The sequence below is a fragment of the Ranitomeya variabilis genome, chromosome 4 (genome assembly GCF_051348905.1).
Source record: "Ranitomeya variabilis isolate aRanVar5 chromosome 4, aRanVar5.hap1, whole genome shotgun sequence".
Taxonomy (NCBI): Eukaryota; Metazoa; Chordata; class Amphibia; order Anura; family Dendrobatidae; genus Ranitomeya; species Ranitomeya variabilis.
Window position 1 is genome coordinate 35,546,661 of NC_135235.1, and position 24,900 is coordinate 35,571,560.

The 24,900-nt window shown below is 45.0% G+C and overlaps 1 protein-coding gene across 5 annotated transcripts in view; it reads left to right on the forward strand.

The window, feature by feature from the left end:
• The window catches only part of R3HCC1L (R3H domain and coiled-coil containing 1 like), a 39,887-nt gene extending 19,465 nt beyond the window's left edge, over positions 1–20,422 (forward strand). For 2 of the 5 annotated variants that reach the window (XM_077258326.1, XM_077258327.1), the window contains exons 3-8: positions 1,216–3,495; positions 4,316–4,488; positions 5,328–5,398; positions 5,950–6,045; positions 13,136–13,276; positions 20,218–20,422. In XM_077258326.1, the coding sequence (XP_077114441.1) occupies positions 1,216–3,495; positions 4,316–4,488; positions 5,328–5,398; positions 5,950–6,045; positions 13,136–13,276; positions 20,218–20,270 (2,814 nt within the window). In that variant the 3' untranslated portion in view covers positions 20,271–20,422. The remainder of the gene's footprint in view (positions 1–1,215; positions 3,496–4,315; positions 4,489–5,327; positions 5,399–5,949; positions 6,046–13,135; positions 13,277–20,217) is intronic. The other 3 variants (XM_077258328.1, XM_077258329.1, XM_077258330.1) reach the window with 3 other exon arrangements.
• Positions 20,423–24,900: the final 4,478 nt, after the last annotated feature.

Consider the following 24,900-nt stretch of genomic DNA (forward strand, 5'->3'; position numbering starts at 1 on the left):
CATACTTCCAGCCACATTCCAACTAGACTTTTATGGCCTCTCTCAATTCACTAGTAGGCCGCGCGTGTCTAGTTAGCTTGTGACCACGTGTATGCAAATCACATACTAGTAGTCAAGAGCCAGTCAGCACTGGAGAATCCTCACTGCGCTGTTACCATCACATAAGCTTGCAGAGCTGTTTTCTGTTCTGGCTCATATACAGGACATGTCCTAAAATCCATTTTCAGGGAACCTGTTGCATCCTTTTTTTGCTATTAAACTGCTCCAAATGTCTTGTTGCGTCACTAACAAGCCGCTGAGAGTCAGAGTGGTGAGCGGGAATACAGTGGCGCGCATAGCGTGCTCGCTCACCAACGATCATGTGGTCACTGACTCTCAGCAGCTCCAGGTGTGACTAAGTATCTACCCGGTCTTGACTAGGGCCTCTGATGATTAGGATAGGCTGTGCTGCCGGTAGACACCAGGTACCACCCCTGGCCAGTCCCCGGGACTGCAGCAGCTGACCGGTGGGTCAGGAGAGCGAGATAAAAGCAAACGGTCCGAAGTCAGGACCTCGCAGCACAGGTTCACAGAACAAAGTCGGAGTCAGGGATGAAGAAGTCCAAGCAGGCCGGGTCAATAACAAGACACAAACTACGGAGATAGGGTAGCAGGCTAGGAACCAACGTTTGGGCGAGGAATGGAAGGGGCAATCGCCTGATATCTCATACAGCTAGCAGGTGATGGGCTGGGAAAGCAAATCTCTGCAGGAGGGAGTGGATGGAATTTCCTGCAGAATTTGGCCATGCCCCCCCTATGACTCGCAACCGGCACAAGGCAACTCAGGGCGATGGTCAGGTACTGGGTGCAGCAGAGCGAAACTCACGGTGAGTAGGGCGGCACTTAGAAGGCATGTAAAGTGCAGGCCATTTAGGAAGATTAAGACAGGGAACATATTTTTTCTTTTATTTATCAATTTGGAAACACCCAAAAATGAAAAAAGGAAACGTGCTAACTTGACTATTAATGTCTTTTTAAACTGTAAACTTAAAAATAAAGTAAAATAAATGATAACAATGAAGTAGTATCCATAAAACTAACAATGATCCTAAAGGCTCAAAATGCCCTCAGCCTTCTTCACAGACTACAAAAATTTAGTACGTAAAATTATTCAAAAAATTAAATAAAATTAGATATTTGAAATGTATGTTATATATATTTTTTTCCCTTCAACAGATAAATCAGGACACCGTGGATAAAACGGATCAATGTCGACCTCGACATCGAAGACCCGATAAAGCCTTGTATGTCCCAAAGGCTAGGCGACCTCCAGCAGATGATGGAAACGTCAGCGGAGAAAACTCCACCAAACAAACAGAGTTCTCCACTAATAAGACTCCAAACTGGTTCAGACGCAGGAGCAACAAGGGCAGTTGGGGATCTTCTGGCCGAGAGTCTAGAGACCATCAGCATAGGAACTCCTCTGGATCACCGGTAAAGAAGCAGTCTGAGCACAGAGACCAAGGAACGGAGTGTATTGTGACAAAAAAGGATGAAAATGATTCCTTATGTGAAACTTTTAATAATCTGAGCCTCAATGAGACACAGATGACGTCAGGCTTGGATGAAAAACCCGTGACCACGTCACGCATTGATTCTACTGCCGCCATTCACCGTGGTCCCTCATCTGCCGTTCACCGTGGTTCCTCATCTGCCCTGCGCCGTCGTTCCTTATCTGATAAGACTGAGCTCTCTCATTCCTCATCTGATAAAACTGAACGCTCTCGTTCCTCATCTGAGAAGACTGAGCGCTCTCGTTCTTCATCTGATAAGACTGAGCTCTCTCGTTCCTCAACTGATAAGACTGAGCTCTCTCGTTCCTCAACTGATAAGACTGAGCTCTCTCGTTCCTCATCTGATAAGACTGAGCTCTCTCGTTCCTCATCTGATAAGACTGAGCTCTCTCGTTCCTCATCTGATAAGACTGAGCTCTCTCGTTCCTCATCTGATAAGACTGAGCTCTCTCGTTCCTCATCTGATAAGACTGAGCTCTCTCGTTCCTCATCTGATAAGACTGAGCTCTCTCGTTCCTCATCTGATAAGGCTGAGCGCTCTCGTTCCTCATCTGATAAGGCTGAGCGCTCTCGTTCCTCATCTGATAAGACTGATCTCTTTCGAGCCTGGGCTGCTCCCCCCAATCATTGTCAGGAAAGACAGTATGACTTTAGAAGAAAGTCATGTGACAGCTGGGATGAACAGGATAGGGCCAGAAGGAAATCACAAGCCGAGGGAAAGCGTCAATTTTCAAAGTCATTAAGCTATGTAGACACCCTAAGAAGAAACGACAAGGGCATGTTCCCTCCAGGCTTAGCGTGGTTATGCAGCAGCGCAGAGCAGTTTAAAGAGGCCTTAACAACGTTTGTATGTAATCAGTCCAATTTAGGTTTACCGTCTAAAACTGTAGATAACAGCTGGGAATGCAAAGTAGAGAATGTAGACAGCACGACTGTACACCAAAGTGGCGTGTTGTTGTCCACCGCAGATAGTGCTGCACTAATCTCTGTAAGCGACAGTATTAAAGACCCATCTGGATCGCTTACAGTCTTAGAAAGCAGCGCCGATGTTACGGGTAATGCACCCGTGTATGAAAGGCAAGAAAATATTACGGAAAGTGAATTAGATCCCGCTCCTCTTATAGCAGAACATGTCTTACAGGAGGAGAACAGAGCCATTGTCCTTGCTGCTGAGCCCTGCAGCGCAGCTGATTGTAAAGCATGCCCGTCTAAGAGCGCCAGCGCTGGATTAGATAGCATGCACACTCCTGTATCGCTAGCGAATGGCAGTACAGCCCAGATTAGACCTCAAGGTGTCAGCGAGGCTGATGGGGAACATGAGGGTGAGACCATTGGCGTGAGCCAGCGTTCAGGTCCTGCAGAACCGGAGAGGAGGTGTATCTCCGCAGGTTTGGAAAGTGATCTAGATCATAGCACTGCAAAGGTGCAGACGATGGAGGGTGCAGAGGCAGAGCTGCTGCACGGACTTGTGACTGTAGAGGTAATGGTGATGGCAGAGCATGGATCTGCACTGGTAAATGCAGATTGTGATGCCACCGGCCCAGAGGCAGAGGGCATGGAGGTCATTGATCGTGCATTTACGAGCCCAGAGGTTGTGGAGAAGTTGCCCACTGTGGATGGTGTGGACTCTGTTTCAGCAGAAACGAATGCAGAGCCTCCTGAGTCCCCTTCAGAGCAAACAGACCCTTGTTCGAAGGTGGATCATGATGAGTCGATTTTGTCCCCTAATAAAGGCACAGATGACCTAAAGCAACCTAATTCATTGACTGGCGCTGACTTTGTCCTGGGAGGGCATCCAGACTCTGTGACGGACCCTTGTGTGGCCTCTTTGGAAACCACCGACAAACTGACTCCATGTGGAGCAAATGCTACCGAGGAAGAGAGCTGGGATTCTCTCTTTAATGATGATGGCGAGTGTGTCGATCCTCACCATATGGAAGAGGTAAAATTCTGATTGACAATTGACTCCTGTTAGCAGATGTACTGTCAGGAGATAGACGCATTCTTTCTGAGTGCCAATGGTTAATAAAATTAACTGCATTTTTAGCTAAAAAAATAAAATTCTAAATATCTGCAGCTGCCACAAGAGGGAGATTATTGAAGACATTTAGTATGAGAGCTGTATAAATCTGTATGTAGTGAGCTCCCTCTAGTGGTGGCTGTATATAACTGTATGCAGTGAGCTCCCTCTAGTAGTGGCTGTATACATCTGTATGTAGTGAGCTCCCCCTAGTAGTGGCTGTATAATCTGTATGTAGTGAGCTCCCTCTAGTGGTGGCTGTATACATCTGTATGTAGTGAGCTCCCTCTAGTGGTGGCTGTATAAATCTGTATGTAGTGAGCTCCCTCTAGTGGTGACTAGAAATATGTATGCAGTGAGCTCCCTCTAGTGGTGACTGTAGAAATATGTATGCAGTGAGCTCCCTCTAGTGGTGACTGTAGAAATATGTATGCAGTGAGCTCCCCCTAATGGTGACTGTAGAAATATGTATGCAGTGAGCTCCCCCTAATGGTGACTGTAGATATATGTATGCAGTGAGCTCCCTCTAGTGGTGGCTGCTTACGGAGAGAATTTTAAAGTTTTATTCTTTAGCTATTTGAAGTGAAAGGTTTGTAGCATTGGATCCTAAAAGTTGAGTCTGGCTTTTTGATAAATCGCCGTTCACAGAAGCGTGTCACCTGCTCAAATGTACAATGCGTAATGTAGAGCGGTTTCCTGGTATACGATTAAGATCTGACTGCGCCTCTCGCCTTTCTTCCAGCTGACCAGGAGTGAGGAGGGACAGGACAGCCCCAAGAAGTCCAGATTTAATTACGACTATGAGCCCCAGGAGTCGGCTATAGATGATCTAGAACTGTCACATGTGATCGAGATCTATGACTTCCCTGCAGAATTTAAGACCGAGGATTTACTCCGCGCCTTTGCCACTTACCAGTGAGTCCTGTCTGCTCGTGTTACTCGCTAGATTTGATGTTTTACTTTATGCAATGGATCATACACTTTTTTTTATTTTTATTTATTTTTTATTTTTTCTGAAATACCTCCGTTTTTGGGAAACTTAAGGTAAGAACCAAAATAACAAAATAAAATAATTTTTAAAAATAATTTTTCTTTTTTTGTTCTCGCTGGTGGACTTTGCTGCAAATTCATCGGAATGGCACAAGATGTTTGAATTTGGCAGAATTTTTCTATCTCTTCATTGCTTTTTTCAGTGCTTTTTTTTTTTTTTTGTGCTTTTTTCTTTTTTAGGAAAATATCCCACGTCAGTCTACAACTGCAGAAAAGAGGAAAAAAAAAATTGAACAGATTTTGTATTGCACTAGGATACTGGAGTAAAAATTTTGCAACATATTGAAAATGATGAATTGGCTAAAAACATGTGGAAAATGAAATCCACCACCACTTTGTCAAGCAAATCCCACTAAAATGAGAAGGACTGAAAAAAGCTCATGTAAAAATGGCCCAAAATCCATAATGGATAATCATTTTTTTTTTTATCCAAATTTTATCATTAAAAAAAAAGTCCTTTTCTCACCTTCCCCAGGTCCAGCACTGAGTCTCTGTCACTGCTCCTGATGCATTTGCTCTGTGACCACCCCAGTCGCCTCTTGGCACGTGTGACCCGATCCCCCGCAGTGTCAGGACGCAGTGGACAGACTGTATGTGTCCATGGTGTTCGGCCTGGTTTAATAGCCTATGGTTCTCCTTTCCCGTCTGCAGCTTTGTGTGTGACTTGTGCTTTTTAACATCTGTTCCTTATTCTTTTGCCGCAGGAAGAAAGGCTTCGACATCAAGTGGGTGGACGATACTCACGCCCTTGGAGTGTTTGCAAGTCCTATCGCAGGTACAGTAATCCGCCTAATCAGTGGAAGACCGCTAAGTATGTAACGTTAGTCCAATGCAGAAAAAAACTACCCATGGGTATGTTCACACAGCGCTTTTTTTTTTTTCCTGCACTGAAAACACCGTATTGCCAGGAAGACCTCCTGCCTACATTATGCGTGTTTCATGCATTTTTTTTAATGCTTTTTTCTGTTGTTTTTTTGCAATAATTTGAAAAGGTAAAAAAACTGCCTAAAAAAATGCATAAAGAGTTGGCACGCTGTGATTTCAAAACCAAAGAGCAGCTCAAAAAACTAAAGGGAAAAAAAACGCACCATGTGAACGAGGTTTTTGAAATGCTTCTGCTTTAAATCGTTTTTCCCCATACAAAAAAAGTCTGTAAAAAAAACACTACGTGTGAATAAGCACAAAGTGTTCTACTTCCCCACCCCCAAAATTGTAAAACGTCTATGGAATGTAGGAATATCGGCAAAATCAGCTGCGATTGCAAGGTTGATGGAGGTTTTTGCTGAATTTGTGCCTGTTTTTATGTTTTTGTTTTTTTTTCTTCAGCTCGTGACGCATTGTCCAGCAAGAACCCACTGGTGAAAGTTCGACCATTGTCCCAAGCCACCAAAGCGTCCAGAACCAAAGCTCGCTCCTGTGCAGGTGAGATGGATCCCCTCTCCGGGTATTTCCTACCGACTGCATCCTTTATCCTTTTTATTTTTATTATTTTATTATTTTTATACTTTTATGTTGTGCAGCTTATTGGCTATGAACTTCCCACTTTATTCCATTCTCCCTGAATCTGCTGATTCTCCTGCGCTGCAGATTTGCAGCCAAGCCCCGGATTGTAACCAGAAGGCTGAGTTCACACAGGGCAGATATCTGCAGATGGAGTTTTTGTTTGGGATTTTTATTTTTTTTTCTGTCCAACTTGACCTTGTATTGAATTCATAACCAATGCTGCTTGTGTGAACAGATCCTTACACGGTGACCTCTTGTACATGTAGAGAAGAGAGGGTTTCTCAATCAGCATGGAAGGGTTCTTTACAGTAAAAGCAGTAAGACTACGAGAGACTCTGCCATAGGAGGTGGTAACGGATAATTGGCTGCTTGTAAACTGGAAACCCAGCCCTTCCTTCTATACTGGAATAGTTATTAATGTTTGGGTCCAAATCGGATTTAATTCGACCACCCAGAATGGAAAGGAGTATCTTTTGAGTGGCGATGCCGCGCTGCGACTGTCTGTCTCCCCTGCAAATCCAATGACAAAAAAGGTCCACACCAAAATGCTTAAAATTAACTGCAAAATTATAAATGTTGAAAATGTTCTGTTTTTATTGAGTGCAAGGATTCCTGTATTTTGGTCCAGCGGATGCAATATTGAATTTAAAAAAAAAACAACATGCAGATTCCTAAGGGTTGAATGCAAAAATAAACTTTTTCTTTAAACAGCACCACCCTTGTCCCTGGATTGTGTCCGGTATTGCAGCTGATCCTTATCCAAGTGAATAGGATTGGGCTGAGGTACCAGACAAGACTATTATCATTATGCGTTTCTTATATAGCACCATTAATTCCACAGCACTTTACAGTCTTTATCATTGTCCCCATTGGGGCTCACAATCTAGATTCCCTATGAGTATGTGTCTGGAGTGAGGGAGGAAACCCACGCAAACACGGGGAGAACATGCAAGCTCCTTGTAGATGTGGAACTTGGTGGGATATGAACCCAGGACCCCAGCGCTGCAAGACAGTGCTAACCACTGAGCCATCGTACTAGCGAGGGTATACTTGTATACTCTATTCACCGTTGGGGGTAGGGGGCTTCTGTGTATAAAAGCTATAAAATCCCCCCTTTAAAAAGCTGCTGTGTCCTCGAATATTCACTTTTGTTATTTCTAATTTTATTTTTTTATGTCTTAAGACTACAGAAACGGAGATAATACTATATTTACATATCTTTACGCTCCTCACAAAGTCCATTCATTATTAATAAAGGCCTGAAATCAATAAAGACAGGATTGCAGTTCTCGTTTGCATTAATGCCATTCCTAGGAGGAACGACCTTGGCGAGTTCAAGAACACCAAAATCCAAACGAAGAGAGAAAAGGCAGTAAAGACGCAGGACGGGCGCTTCACCAGTCCATCCGCGGACGGAGCCCTTCACCAGTCCATCCGCGGACGGAGCCCTTCACCAGTCCATCCGCGGACGGAGCCCTTCACCAGTCCATCCGCGGACGGAGCCCTTCACCAGTCCATCCGCGGACGGAGCCCTTCACCAGTCCATCCGCGGACGGAGCCCTTCACCAGTCCATCCGCGGACGGAGCCCTTCACCAGTCCATCCGCGGACGGAGCCCTTCACCAGTCCATCCGCGGACGGAGCCCTTCACCAGTCCATCCGCGGACGGAGCCCTTCACCAGTCCATCCGCGGACGGAGCCCTTCACCAGTCCATCCGCGGACGGAGCCCTTCACCAGTCCATCCGCGGACGGAGCCCTTCACCAGTCCATCCGCGGACGGAGCCCTTCACCAGTCCATCCGCGGACGGAGCCCTTCACCAGTCCATCCGCGGACGGAGCCCTTCACCAGTCCATCCGCGGACGGAGCCCTTCACCAGTCCATCCGCGGACGGAGCCCTTCACCAGTCCATCCGCGGACGGAGCCCTTCACCAGTCCATCCGCGGACGGAGCCCTTCACCAGTCCATCCGCGGACGGAGCCCTTCACCAGTCCATCCGCGGACGGAGCCCTTCACCAGTCCATCCGCGGACGGAGCCCTTCACCAGTCCATCCGCGGACGGAGCCCTTCACCAGTCCATCCGCGGACGGAGCCCTTCACCAGTCCATCCGCGGACGGAGCCCTTCACCAGTCCATCCGCGGACGGAGCCCTTCACCAGTCCATCCGCGGACGGAGCCCTTCACCAGTCCATCCGCGGACGGAGCCCTTCACCAGTCCATCCGCGGACGGAGCCCTTCACCAGTCCATCCGCGGACGGAGCCCTTCACCAGTCCATCCGCGGACGGAGCCCTTCACCAGTCCATCCGCGGACGGAGCCCTTCACCAGTCCATCCGCGGACGGAGCCCTTCACCAGTCCATCCGCGGACGGAGCCCTTCACCAGTCCATCCGCGGACGGAGCCCTTCACCAGTCCATCCGCGGACGGAGCCCTTCACCAGTCCATCCGCGGACGGAGCCCTTCACCAGTCCATCCGCGGACGGAGCCCTTCACCAGTCCATCCGCGGACGGAGCCCTTCACCAGTCCATCCGCGGACGGAGCCCTTCACCAGTCCATCCGCGGACGGAGCCCTTCACCAGTCCATCCGCGGACGGAGCCCTTCACCAGTCCATCCGCGGACGGAGCCCTTCACCAGTCCATCCGCGGACGGAGCCCTTCACCAGTCCATCCGCGGACGGAGCCCTTCATTAGTCCACCCGCGGACGGAGCCCTTCACCAGTCCACCCGCGGACGGAGCCCTTCACCAGTCCACCCGCGGACGGAGCCCTTCACCAGTCCACCCGCGGACGGAGCCCTTCACCAGTCCACCCGCGGACGGAGCCCTTCACCAGTCCACCCGCGGACGGAGCCCTTCACCAGTCCACCCGCGGACGGAGCCCTTCACCAGTCCACCCGCGGACGGAGCCCTTCACCAGTCCACCCGCGGACGGAGCCCTTCACCAGTCCACCCGCGGACGGAGCCCTTCACCAGTCCACCCGCGGACGGAGCCCTTCACCAGTCCACCCGCGGACGGAGCCCTTCACCAGTCCACCCGCGGACGGAGCCCTTCACCAGTCCACCCGCGGACGGAGCCCTTCACCAGTCCACCCGCGGACGGAGCCCTTCACCAGTCCACCCGCGGACGGAGCCCTTCACCAGTCCACCCGCCGGACGGGCGCCTCACCAGTCCATGCACACCAGTCCAGTTACGTACACACGGTGAGAATTTGCAGCACATTTTTCTGCTGCAAAAACCAGACTGTTGCCAGGAAAATTGCTCCTAAAATATTTGCATTTTTTCATTTACCGGTAAATACGTGTAAAATGCTGCAAAAGCGTCGATAGAATTGACTCTGCCGACGATTCAAATCTGCAAGGAAAAAAATAATCGGCGTGTATTAGATTTCAGAAATGTCATTCACTTTGCTGCTACTATAAAACGCTGTTTTTTTTTTCCGCTTTGTGTGAACGAGCCCAATATATTCTCGCCTCCTTTTGACCTTTTCTTGTTTCATAGCACAATTAAAACTATGAGAAATGTGTTGGAAGAAATGTCTGTGGAGATCACCCGTTCCCCAGCTATTTTTCTTTCAATCCTTAGATGGCAGCGGTGTGTGACTGTTTGGTTCAGCAGTAGCCCTGCGCCATCGCTCTGCGCCATCGCTCTGCCTGCCATAGGGGGTTAATCATCACCCCCGTCCTCTCCTACCTAGCATTAGTCAGTGAGATCAGGATTAGATATGGTGATCCGGGCCTGAAGCAAGGATGAACAGAGTGGTGTACACAATAGTCCTGCAGGATATTGGGCTCGGCCTGCAGCATGACCGACTGCAGATTTTCCCGAGAGCATTTAATCCATCATATAATGAGGATGAACATCTACTTTGCCTTGTGGGTATTTATTAAATTATGGCTCTATTGTGTCGGTCACAGGCAGTCAGTTTACTGTCCGAGCTTTTAGCAGCACTTGTAAGCGAAAGGGAAAAACATCACGCTGCGGAATGAACAGGAATTCTCCCGGGGCTCAGCATTCGTGAACTTTCTCCATTCTCTCGCTTTCAAAAACGAAAGCTTTTTCCGTGCAACACTGATCTTGACCTGACGATGTCCACTGCTTGGGGAATGCAAGATTGTCACTTTCTTAGTGAGCCCCGCTGTCTTCAAGACCTTTCATGCAGCCACGAAATACTCGCATCTTTACTGCCTGTTTGTACTTTGGGGGAAGATGATCCTCATCAGGCATAGATGTCAGATTATTTGGAGCAAAATGGTTCTGTATTTTCCTGGAGGTTTTTTTCTTTTATCTCCCCCTTTTTGCATTCCTCCGCTCAGCCTCCTGGGTGTAAATCAAAAATGTGAGGATTCGATTTGGTTGAGGCTAGGAAGACAGGCCTTGGTGCCCTTTAAAGAGAACCTGTTACTTGCTATAAGTACCTGATATACCTGTGTATAAGCCAAAAACGCCCCCCCTCGGCTTATACACAACTCATTGTCCCAGAAAAACGGCGGGGGGAGCGGCGGGTCACAGGAGGCAGGAGCCGGCAGCTGCAACTAAAGCCTGTGCCCTCTGCTAAAGAGAAATGAATATTCACGGCTTTGGCAGTGAATATTCATTTCTTTTATAGCGTGCACAGTTACAGCCGCAGCAGCCTGCTTCCAACACACACCCTACTTACCTTCCCTGCTTTCCCTCACTGCATCTCGTTTCGGTGCCAGCAGCTCTTCCAGCCGAGCGATCACATGTCCCCGCTCATTAAGCTGATGAATAGTCACCTCTATCCACTCCCATAGGCGTGGGGTGAATATTATTATTACTTTAATGAGTGGGGACATGCGATCGCTCGGTCGGAAGAGCTGCTGGGACGACATGCTGCGAGGGCGTGCAGGGAAGGTAAGTAGGATGTCTTTTTATTTTTTTTTATAGGAAATATGCATACAAGGACAGGGATGGGGAGCCATGCATACGGGGATGGGGAGCCATGCATACGGGGATGGGGAGCCATGCATACGGGGATGGGGAGCCATGCATACGGGGACGGGGAGCCATACATACAAGGACAGGGATGGCGAGCCATGCATACCAGGATAGGGATTCCGTGGCAAGATTAGGTGCCTCGGCTTATACTCAGGTCGATTTTTACACGAGTATATACTGTATGTATTTTTTCCCTGGTGTAAATTCAGCTGTTCTCCTGAATCCAGCGTGCTACTCCTTTTGTTCTTGCTCCTCTCCATTCCTTAGACATGGCCCCTCTTCATAGTCCATCAGTCTATCCCTGTTAGCCAAGTTGGCATAGTCCTCAACCTTGCTGTATTGAGCATCACTCCCAGTTGGCTAAAAAGAGTATATTCATATACAAGGTAAAGGTGGCAATATCTCAGGAACGGAGAGGCCCAGGAACAAAAGAAATACAACTCTGGATTCGGTTAAAAAATATATATATATATTTACGACAAATCTCAGGTTCTCCTTAAAACTCCCCTGTATGTGTCAAGACTGAAGTCGCCGCTTTCCTTAGGGAAGACTGATGTTTATGCAATACACGAATGTCTAGTGTTGGTGGGCAATTACCCCAGAAAACACTTGCAGTGGTAAAATCAGCTGTGGAAGGAGCCGATCTGTCCCCATCACAACAGTGGGACATTCACCCATAGATAGCGGATAATTGCGCCTTATCTGAATATTCTTTTTTGGGAGTTTTTTTTTTTTCCCTGTAGGTTATAACATGCTTTTTAGTTCAAATCTATGTATGTGAAGTTACTTTTGTAACTTACATTTCTTTATTTTATTTAGTGTTACAGAACGCAACACAAATACCCTTTTATAGGTTGTGTTAGACCACCACTCACTGTTCTGTCCGCCATTAGTCTTGATTCAGGGAATGTTCGTTTTGGTTTTACTTTTATGATACATCTGAAATGAGATCTGAATCGACTCTGCAAAGAGTTCAATTGATCAAAACTTTCCCAATTGTTCTAGTTTAGAATTATACAACTTCTAATGTGTCTCCATGGTAACAGACTACAAACAAACCTTTTGTAGTCTGATTCTAGGATTTCCCTTTCCCCTACTTATAGGTGGTCTGTCAACAAATTTCAGTCCTCTAAGGTGCTGAGAGCGTTATGTTGGTTGGATGAAAGGGGAATTCAAGTTTTAACCCCTCTTGTGCTGCTATTCAAAGTGCTTAGGGAGTGATATTTTCACTTGCTACGTCCTGGGCTTTTTCACCTGAAACTACCCAATCCCTCTTCTTTGTTCTGAGTGGCTGCTGGGGCATCCAATAAACAGACCACTACTGCTGTTAATCAGGAGCCAAGAGGAGGAGTTGAAGAGCTTTTGAGTACCTGTAACACTGCATCTGAAGGCTCCGCCCCTGAGGAACTTGGAATCCCTTCACAAGGTGCATAGCCATGCACATAGATGTGGGTCAGCCACTTTCCCCATCACTTTTATATATCCGCATTGTAGAGGGGTCAAAGCTGTGACAAATACGATCAGATTTAGAGATGAAACAGGATGTTTGTAGTCTGTTACCATGGAAATGCATATGTTTTCATAATAGCTGTATTCACAAAATAAAAGTTTTTTTTTGTTTGTTTGTTTTTCAGAATCAATGGATTAATAAAGATTTGCTTGTGATTATAAATCCACACGTTCATTTCTAATTAGTTCATAATTTTTATTGCCTTCCAGATATTACCTGGTTACATTTTTATGATCTTTTTATTATTCCTTTGTGCTCTGGGTTTGACCCAATTATCATACATTTTATCGCCAGATCCATAATTATCATTCCTTAACGATAACGCCGTTTTTCATTAACCAGCGAGCAGTCTGCCTGCAATTATCTCAAGTGTTACAGTAATTTTTTGACGTTAGACGAGTCTTTGCGTTGGTCAAGGAACGAGAGTTACAAATCCGGGTGGAAGGGGGGAGGGCGAGGATCCGAGCGTCGGAGGGGACATTTGCATGTCTGACAATGTCGTTATTGTGAAAAAAACCTTGTCCTTTTTGTTCTTGCGTGACTTAGACTTTCTGCAGCCCGCTAAAGACCGTCCAGAAACGTCTGCGGTTCTTGCAAGGAGACTGGTGATTAGTGCCTTGGGAGTGCGAAGTACCCAGAGCCGGGCCGAGAGGGAGGCTGAGCGCCAGAAACTCCAGGAAGCCAGAGGTGAGAGGAAGCAATTAGATGGTGCAGAGTCTTCGGTTTGGTTGGATTTTGCTGTTAACAGCTGCAGACGCTGTCAAACCGTATTAAGTGGCACAATCTCCTCGCTGCATATGGACAAGTACTTATCTCTCCTCCTTCCCCGGCTGGAGATGAGCAGGGTTGACTAGCGGGATCGTGACATTTCTGCCATTCTGCAGTCATTAAAACAATGGGGATCATTTCAGGAGATCCGCGTCCAAAATAAAGGAACATAAAGCTGTTAGGTAATTATTGCACAAAGATCTGCTTAGAGTTTAATAACAAAGTACAGGTGTATAGTTTATTCTGTTATGTAATATTTATTTTATTTTGCTCACTTATATAGCGCCATTAATTCCACAGCACTTTACATGCATTATTATCATCATCATTATCTTCATCATCATCATTACCTTCATTATCATCATCATCATCATTGCCCCCTTTGGGGCTCACAATCTAAATTCCCGATCAGTAAGTGTTTTTGGAGACGCACACACGGGGAGAACATACAAAATCCTTCCGGACTTGGTTCTTGGTGGGATTTGAACCCAGGACCCCAGCGCTGCGAGGCTGCAGTGCTAACCACTGAGCCACCGTGCTGCCCTGTATTCCTGATGGGGATAAGTTGGACCCCTATACCGAAAATTATCCACGATCGTGACCATAGGGTTGACACTCACCGTCCCATAAAATTGTCCTTTTATTTGGATTTTACATTAAAAAAAACAGAGGCAGGAGAGTTCTCGGTGGAGACGCACTTGCCAATGGCCGTTTCGCGCTACTCTGCGCTTCTGCGGGTCCTATCATTGTGCCGGTAGAATACATATAATCGCTCTGTTCCGTAGAGTGCGTGTACGCCGTACGCTGACTTGACGGCGGCGTTCTTTTCAGTCTGAGTCGCTGCACGCTTTGTGCTCTCGGCCTTATTTTGCTTCGCTGCTGTTATGAACTTGTCATTGTGACTGTCACATGTGCCGAAAAGCTGTGAAACCTTGACAGCTTCAACTTTCCGAGGAATAAAAGGAGGAAATGAACATTGTGCGAAAGTGTATTTATCTTGGAGGAAATATGTTTTCTTTTTACCAGTGGTGACTTCTTTATAGCAGGTTATTGCTCGACAGCGCTGTGCTCCTAATTAATTATTCATCCCGTCTGTGCGCTGGCTGTTTATTGGCTCAGTACTTATACCGAGGCAGCGCCTATTATCCGTGCCCTGGAATTCACAGGGTGAAAGAAATGAGTAATATCAGTGTTTCCTTAACTGTGACTTTATTAGCAGCTTTCCAAATGATGGGGGACTTCGGCTGCCATTTTTGTGGCTGAGAGGCAGCTTTCTGGGAAACGAAGAGCACAGCTTTCGGCAGCGCCATAGAGAATGAATGGGGCAGTGGTTTAGCACGGGCTCTGCTCAGCCAATCGGTGCAGGTTTTGGCGATCAACCGCTCTCCCCTTCCTGTGCCAGTCAAAGAAATGGCATCAGTTTGAGGATGAGGTTGTACACAGTAGTTCAGAAAGGAGGAAAGCATCCAAGATATTAGGAAAGGCAGCTCACTCTGATGCCTATAGATGGGGAGGAAATCACTGCAGGATAGAAGATGTGCTGATACACGAGAGCTAGACTCGACACCTTGTACACACCCATCTCACATCCTACCTGTATTACTGAGAGAGGCACTCCCACGAGAAAATAGTCTGGTTGTAAACTGCATAACAGTTTGAAAATAAAACTGAAGACTAAAACTTTTAAGCAAATGTAACCGCTAACAGATGTCAGAAGTCCAAGCTGTCCAAACTGAACATTGCAGTAAGACCAGTGATAGTTAGTCCTGTTACGTCAGTCCCACTGGAAAGGGACACGGCTATAACAATTGAATAATATTAATGATTGCTTTAATGCAATACGAATAACTCAGAACGGAGCGACCTGCGAGCGACAAAAGATGTTCCTGAGAGCAATTATTTATTCACACTTTGGGAAGTGGAACCGAGAAGTAGCAGAGCTGATTTTCACACATGCGGTGAGCACAATCGCGTGTGGGATGGAGTTACGTATTCATGGAGAATGTTTTCCTGTTACACTAAGGTCGGTTATTTGGGAGCCCTCAACATCCGCACAAATGAATGAGACGCGACTTTCTTCCCGCTGTGGATTTATAGCATTAGTTTAGTCCAGCTTTGGATATAAGGGAGAACTAGGAAGGTGAGGAACCCCTAATAGTTCTCAGAACCCATGGATGCAATTATTAGGGTGTATTTCACTCTTTTGAACCTGCAACGTCTTAGCTTTAATTAAAAAAAAACTTTCTTCTGACGGTTCCTCCATTCATAGCAGGGCTTCACTGCTGGTCTGGGAACTTCTCAGGACCCCGGTGGTGACATCTTGATCCTTGTAATTGGACTTTGCTGGTCCTGTATTCGCTGTTTGTTTTTTTTTTGTTTGTTTTGTTTTTTAAATCTGAAAGTCCATATAGAAACTATTTAATGTTGGAAGAGACGTCCTTGACGTTTTTATGGCAAGCAGCTTTTCTATGGCACGGTTTGCTTTTAAAAAATAAATCTTTACTCGTCTTCCCCAGGTCCAGCATGGAGTCTCCACCACTGTTTCCAGTATATATTTTATTGTGTGCAGCGCTGACATCTTGTTGGCAACGCTGCAGACAATTAGTGGGCTCAGCGGCTTTGAGCAGCGTGGGAAGAGCACACTGGCTGCAGCGCAGTTGACAATAAGACACTGAGAGTAATGGCCGAGATGCAGCGCTGGACCCGGGGAGTAAAGATCAATGTGTTTATTTGAAAAATATTGCACCAGGGAGCAGAGGTTCTCTGAAAATGGGGAGCAAGGGTTAAGCCCATTTTGATAGGTTATCAATATGAGATCGAGAAGAGGGAATAAAATACAATAAGCAACGGCCGCTAAGTGATTTATGAGGCTGCTGTGTTCCTCCCAGTACGGCCATTGTTGGAACAGATTTCAGCTGATCAGTGGGGGTAATCGGCTATTTTATTGCCAGGTTAACACTTATTAAAGAGAACCTAACACCAGAAAAAGATGATATTAATCTTCAGGTTAATAGCGTTATTATGTTGGCCGGTGCCAACACTGCAGGGAGAAAATTAACTTTATTCCAGCATTCCAGTTTCAGTTATAGAGGCAGCGCTGTGGCTGGTTCAGTCATGGGGCACCACCGGTGCTGGTTCAGCCATAGGGGCGCCACCGGTGCTGGTTCAGCCATAGGGGCGCCCCCGGTGCTGGTTCAGCCATAGGGGCGCCCCCGGTGCTGGTTCAGTCATAGGGGCGCCACCGGTGCTGGTTCAGTCATAGGGGCGCCACCGGTGCTGGTTCAGTCATAGGGGCGCCCCCGGTGCTGGTTCAGCCATAGGGGCGCCCCCGGTGCTGGTTCAGCCATAGGGGCGCCCCCGGTGCTGGTTCAGTCATAGGGGCGCCACCGGTGCTGGTTCAGTCATAGGGGCGCCACCGGTGCTGGTTCAGTCATAGAGGCGCCACCGGTGCTGGTTCAATCACTTAGCGGCCGTTGCAGATTATTGTATTTTATTCCCTCTCCTCGATCTCATATTGATAACATATGAAAATGGGGTTAACCCTTGCTCCCCATTTTCAGAGAACCTCTGCTCCATGGTGCAATTTATTTTAAACGAGCTGACCAGGCGCCGGTGCTGGGTCACTCATAAGGGCTCCGCTGGTGTTGGTTCACTCATAGGGGCAGCGCCAGTGCTGGTTGAGTCTCCGCTCTTAGTATAGAGAGCGGCTGCTCTAACCGTGCCCCCAGCCCTAAATTATATCCAGCCCTAATACCAGGGTCACAGTTACAGCCACTAATCTTTATACTCAGTGACTGAACCAGCGCCGCACCTGTGACTGAAACATCTCTATTGCGTTCTTTACATCTTTATACTAAATCTCAGTACACAGGTGTCATTTAAAGAGGACCTGTCACTTGCCACGAATATACAATGGTGTAAATGGCGCTGTTCTCCTGAATCTGGAGCGGTTTCCCTGTAGTCTATGTGCACACGTTGCAGAATGGGGTGCAGAATTTTCTGCACAAAATCCGCATCTCCTGGCAGAAACCGCAGGTGCAGATTTTATGCGGATTTTATGCGGATTTTGTGCGGTTTTTATGCGGAATTGATGATGATTTTGTGCGGATTTTCTGTAGTTTTTACCACTGTGGATTTCTATAATGGAGGGGTGCAGAAACGCTGCAGATCCGCATAAAAGAAGTGACATGCACTTTTATATCCGCAGCGTTTCCGCGTGGATTTTTCGCGCACCATCTGCACAGCTTTTTCTTTTTCACTATTGATTTACATTGTACTGTAAATCACAGTGCGGATCTGCAGCGTTTCTGCGCGGAAAAATACACTGCGGATCTGCACTAAATCCGCATCGTGTGCACACAGCCTTAGTTTCTCTGACTCTCCGTTCCTTAGCTATGACACACGTTTTCCTTTATATAAATCCAGCCTTGTTGTCTAACTGGGTGTGGTCAAAAAGACCTCTCCCACTTGCCACTCAAAAAAAAACCTAAAAAGCCCATATCTCAGGAACGGAGAGACGCAGGAACAAAAGAAAAACAACGCCGGATTCAGGAGAACAGCGACATTTACACTGGGTAAAAATACACCTTGATATATAACCTTGGCCTTAGCTGCAGGCGTTGCACCCCGAACGAGAGTCTCGATTGTTTACTCTGCTGGCTGCATACAGAGAACGGCAAGACAATGCAAAATCAAGGGGAATATTAGAAAATGATACGATACGATACACTTTATTGATCCCGTGGGAAATTATGGTATCACAGCAGCACAACTTACATCATAAAAATCATAAAATGAATTACTTAATTGACATGACAGTGGAGTTGACAGAAGGACATTATACATTAGAATAGGACATACACAGCAGGTAAACTGAAATGTAGAGAAATAAAGTAGACAATCCCCTTTATGATTTAACCCTAATGTTATTGTTGTACATCCCCATAGCAGTTGGCACAAACGATTTCCTATATTTTTCCTTCTTACACCTCAGAAGTATTAGCCGGTTACTGAAGGTGCTCTTCTGTCTCATGAATAGCTCATATAATGGATGTGCATTATTGTTCATAATTGCCCTACACTTTTTCAGAGTTCTTCTCTCCACCACCTCCTCAAGAGAGTCCAGATTGCAGCCGACAGCAGAGCTTGCCTTCTTGATAATCTTATTCAGCTTATTAGCATCAGAGGCCCGCACACTATTACCCCAGCATATGATTGCAAAAAAGATGGCACTTGCCACCACAGACTGGTAGAACATTTCTAACATTTTGCTGCACACATTAAAAGACCTCAGTTTCCTTAGGAAATACAATCTGCTCATCCCCTTCTTGTAGACAGTCTCTGAGTGGCATCTCCAGTCCAGTTTGCTATCCAAATGGACCCCCAAATATTTATAACTCTCCACCTGCTCTACCTCCTGCCCAGCAATAGTGATCGGTAAGCATTCCATCTTTATCCTGCTATAGTTGGCCTCCAACTCCTTGGTTTTCTTAACATTTAGTTGTAGATAGTTACCATTGCACCAATCCACGAAATTCAACACCACCCTTCTGTATTCCTCATCCCCCCGATCTCCCCTAATACATCCCACAACCACAGAGTCATCCGAAAATTTTTGAAGGTGGCAAAGATCAGATTTATACTGAAAGTCTGATGTATACAGTGTGAATAGAAAGGGCGCAAGCACCGTTCCCTGGGGGGCACCTACACTGCTCAATAATCTGCTTGACACAACTGCTCCCATCTGTACAAACTGTGGCCGATCTGATAGGTAGTCAGTTATCCAATTTCTCATCCCCACCTCCACCTTCATATCAGTCATCTTTTTGTGTAGTAAAGGTGGCTGCAGGGAATTAAATGCACTCGAGAAATCAAAGAACATCGCTCGCACCATGGTTCCGTCAGTCTCCAGAAATGAATGTACACTATGTAACAGGGAAAGAATAGCATCATCCACCCCCAATCTATGTCGGTAAGCAAACTGAAGGGGATCGATAAAAGCATTGACCCTTGGTCTTAAGTGAGCAAGCACTAATCTTTCCAAGGCCTTCATAGCGTGAGATGTTAAGGCTACCGGACGATAGTCATTTAGGGTTGCAGGAGAAGAAGTCTTGGGTACCGGCACCAGACAGGAAGTTTTCCATAACACAGGTACCCTCTGTGTTTGTAGACTTCCATTAAATAGGAGTGTAAAGACAGTACACAGCTGGTCTGCACACACTTTAAGGACACGTGAGCTGAGTCCATCAGGTCCAGCAGCTTTACCAATGTTAAGTGACTTAAACTGCCTCCTCACATCATTTTCGGATACTCTAAAATAAGTCTGCTCCTCCTCCAATATCAATGTTGCAGAATTTGCACCCAATTCCCATCCACTATCAGTTGGCAGTACACATGTACTGCTAAACCTATTGAAATACTCGTTCATCTCATTAGCCTTGTCCAGTTTTCCTCCATCATGTTCAGACCTCACCTTAAGCCCAGTCAGAAATTTCATTCCTGACCAAACCTCCCTGGTATTATTGTGGGACAGTTTCTTTTCAAGTTTAATTCTGAAGGCTTCCTGGGCCTCCTTTATTTTGTGCTTCAATGCCTTTCTCCTACGCCTCATAGGGGGACACAGGACCATGGGTGTTATGCTGCTGCCACTAGGAGGATGCTGCTGCCACTAGGAGGACACTAAGCAAATACAGAGAGAATAGCTCCAAAATCAAGGGGAATATTAGAAAATGATGCCTTTTAGTATTTAGCATAAGTTTAGGACCCCTTTTGGAAAAAAGTAAACATCTTTAGAGAAAAGGAGCCGTGCTTTATATATCTTACAATGTTATTTCTTCCTCTTTTTTTTTTTTTTCTTACAGTGCGAAGGCATCTTGAAGCAAAACAGCGGGAAGATGCCTGGGAAGGAAGGTGAAGGCGGCGGTGTTTGAGCGCAGCAGGGGGAGCGACATGTCTCTGTAACACGGGGAAGAGGCCAGGATATCGGCTGGCCCGATACGCTCCGGTGACCTCTTTATAAATCCCTTTGCTCGGCTGGTTGGAGAATAAAGAGTTTGTCTTACAGAACAGACGCTTGAAATTGTGTCTCGCACTTATCAGTCGAGCTGGAAAGGGAAAAATGAATTTTCCGAGATCATCCTGGATGGGCCTGGATAAGAAACAAAATGTTACAAGTTTGGGGTTTTATTCTCATTTTTTTATTTTTCAGTTTCTAATGTGATGGAGCTTATTCCTGTCCGATAAGTTGGAATCCTAAAAATTAATTTTGTCCCAATGACAACACTTCTTGTCTCTAAGTAGTTCGTCATAGGCGCAATGAACCGCATAGAAAACAATCACATCCTAAATGTATGCAGAGAAAAATAAGTACATCCGTGTCTAGGATGATTGTCCCGGTGCTTCTGATAATGATAACACTGAAGGGACATGAACCGGAAGTTTTGCCATAGGGAAAAAAAAAATCTGAAAACTCTGCACAGGAATAAGACATATTTTTTTTAATTATTTTTGGAAATTGTCCACAAGTTCTTGTTTTCTTGATAAGTTTAAAAAAAAAAGGTGCAAACTAGATATATACTGTGGAATCAAAATGTTCTCATTCTCTGCATGCACATTTGAGTTTGGGCTTTTTGTTCTCCGGCCTGCCCCTATCTACCATGAAGGAGAACTTGGCTCAAGGCCGGGTCCTGACCACCGTAATTGACCATCCATCCTCATGTGTCTTTATGGTGAGGAGGCCCACGGTCAGTCCGGGCACTGCGCCCCATGCAACAAAGGAATTATGCACGGGAGCATAGTAGATCAGACTAGTGTTTGCCGTGGAGTAGCATACACCTGCATAGGAGCTGTAGACACAAAACGGTACTTAATAATCAATGTAAAATCGCTATGGATGAGCGCAATAAAAATACAGTTGTGAAGGAGGCCATGGCCTTTAAAAAAAGAAAACCTTATGGATGGAATGGACAGGATAAAATTGCAAATAAGCCCTTACTCGTCCGATGATTTCCCATTGTTCCCAGTTTGCTGCGGCGGTGTGAGGCTGGTGCCAGTGATGTTTTTCAGCAGTCGTAAGTCAGTTCGTCACATCATCGCAGCAGTGATGTAAACAGAGACTGAGGGGGGGGGGGGGGTCTTTGGAAACTTTTGCACTTGAGCAGGGGGGACTTGGAGGGAAAGTATGAGCTTAGTGGAAGCCAGGTTTGAATTTTTGGTAACTAAGGACGGACGGGGAGCCGAACTCTCACACTGGTGTGCATGAAGCCTTAGGACTGGAAGCTACAATATATACAGAACCTACAGATATATATATATATATATATATATATATATATATATCAGCCTTTACGCTGAATTGTTTCTCGTTGAAGACTTTTTATGAATCAGACCAAAGATCGATTATTTTATTCTTTTTTTTTTGTTTTTTTTATCCTTTGTCGGTGTCATTTTGAGGATTTTTTAGCATTAAGTTCTGCACATTTTCCTAATGTTGTCACATAGTGTGTTGGTAGTGGGGATCCAGTGTGACATTCAAGTGATAAATGACCGACTTTCTCCAGGGAGTAGTTTATAATGAGGAGGAATCAGTGAAGTGAGAATTCTCCCTCATTTAGCACAGTAAACAGCCGCCTTATGTGGCTCGTGCCTGACCTGAAGCAAAGCACCCGACTCCTCTCCTGCGCTCTTGTCTATGTGCGAAAACCTTCTATATGGAGTCGTCTTTATGATGTTTTATTCCGGGAGCTTATTGAGACCAAAAATAAATGTATAACAGTAAGATAAAGAGGTTGTTTGACACTGGAAAAAAAAATAGTGGCATGGGCGCTTATAACCGATTGCCACGAAGATCTGCTCCAGAATTCAATGGGACCGCTGCAGCCTGTGATTGGCTGCAGTGCTCAGGCGACTAGGAGACTATTAATTAAAACTATCGCTTCATCCTACATTTCAAGACAATTCGGAGGAAGAATAAAAAAAAGCTGCACAGATCAGCGGTGTGTGTATATGTGTGTGTGTATATATATATATATATATATATATATATATATATATATATATATATATATATATATATTATAATATACACATACACACACACACACACACACATATATCTCAAGGACTACAAAGCGATATATTTTTGTATGATCGGCACAGCTACTTTATATCTCTGCAGCTGCAATTGTGCATCTTTACAGGTGACATTTGGGCAGTTAAAAGTGAGTGATATTTAGGGCTGATTTTTATGAAAAATGCTCTTAAAATGAGACTTCGACGGATGGATACGTGGACACACTGGACACCCATCTTGCCCCCTCGGGCTAGCAATTTTGTCTTCCACTGCCTATTGTTTCCTGAAAATAACACCGCATTGAAGAAGGGTTTTATGATCTGAGCTAATGAATCTAGAGAAAGAGGGGAAAAAAAGTGGAGTAGTGAAAGTGCAGTGAAGTTCCTTTAATCTGGGATCTGATAGTACAGAAAGTTCCTCTAAATTGCAATAAATTTTAGAATCTCGCAAAACATCCAAAGTGGAAAAATGAGCAGAGAGGAAAAAAATGAGTCTTTATTTCCCTGAATACTTTCTGACAAATGATTTTTATGTAGATTTATTTGGAGATTTGATAATTTAACCCTTCGATTCTGGATTAAATGAGTTTTACTATACTAGAAAGTTGATTTAAATTCCATGCCCCCATTTCCTATTAATGGCACCCCTATTAGTGCCATGACTGTCCAAGTATATGAAGATTGCAATTCTCATGAATGGGTCTAAGGGGAATCATCCCGTCTTTTACTTTGACCAATCAGACTTCTGGCGTTCGCGTTCCAGGCCGTCACATGTTGTTGTGATTGGAATGCCCCTTTAAAGGAGGACCTGTCATCTGGTCAAAAGTGGCCTGTTTTTGTCTTATTTTATTCCCCTGCTCCCATGAGTATTCCGTTTTTTATATATATATATATATATATATATATATATATATATATATATATATATATATATATATATATATACATATATACATACATGCATGCATGCATGCATGCATGCATACATACATACATACATACATACATACATACATACATACATATCTCTATATCCGCTATACGGTTACAGAGATTTTTTTTTTTTAGTTCTGATTTTTATTTTCTTAACTAAAAGGGTGTTGCTCACAGCGTAATTATCCACTGCAGCCTTAACACACGCCCCTGAGGATCCTATGAGCTACGCCCACTTGATAAAGAGATCAAAGTTAGCACTAAATAGAAAAGCTAATACCTCTTGATAAATTCGAGAGTAAAATCTGTCCAATTTTGACCTGATGACATTAGTAGGAATTACCTGTAGTGGTTAAGCAGGGGCGTGTAAGGAAATTACCTCCACATTTTCCAGTTTTATGTAGTGTAAAAACAGAACCTCTCACCATATACTAGAGTAGCAGTCATTTGGATGGAGCTGGTCAGAATTCCCCATACTTAAATATTAGACTTCTTCTAAGAACTCCTTAGTAATTGGACTGTGGTTCAGACCCAACCAGGTATCCAAATGAATATTATATGGTACTATTGTGATCCCGAGGCAGCTAAGCTGGAAATAATGAAAGCTATTCATGAGCCACATTTTTTTTTTTTATATTTCTTCCAATATACGTGCATTTTTCCATTTTCTCTAGTACTTATCCTTGCACGCTCATCACTAATAGTCAAGTAGGACGGCAGATACCCCACTAAGTCCCTCCCACGAGGGACTCTGGATGAGCTACTTGCACTGGGTCTGGAAATTTGGTTCTTCACACTTGATCCCAGTTCTTTTACCCATCTATTTTAGTCTGCGGTCATGTTGCATTTTTTTTATTGTGTTTTTATTTGCAGTGGCAAAAGAGCAACAGTTTAATGTTGTTTTCAAAATTTGAGGTCAAGGTAATGCTTTATAGCAACCATGGCAAAAAAAAAAAACACACCAAGGCTACAGTATGTGAACTCCGCTTTAACCTTTTATGAGCAGGATCAGAGATCAGATGATTGCAGATGTATAGGGGGAGACGGCCAGTTCTTCAGACCCTCATGGTATTGTAATGGAGGTTTTGGGCTTAATTCTCCTTCATTACAGCTGTACGCTCAAAGGCTCTGGCTGTGCAGATACCTTCATGCAGATTTGCAAGTTTTTTCTTTTTTCCTGACGGATAATTGTGAGCATTTTATTATGATGCAAATTATCTTTAAAACATTTCTTAAATGTGCAAATTTTATACATTTTTATTTTTATAAACGGTTTAACGTTTGCTTTTATTATATTGATATTTTTTATGTGAGCATTTAAAAATTGTGTTTAGAAATGTTCCTTGTATTGTGTTTTTAAATTAAGATTAAACAGACATGACAAAATGTGTGTCAAACAAAACGTTTTTAACATATTGCATATTAAACCGTGCCCATGCTTCTTTTTTAAGGTTTCTCACATCTGTATCTATCTAATACCACACAAGCTTTTGAAAAAGTATGGTCCCCCTCCCTCGTAAGGTAAAACTGCTTTTGGTGCA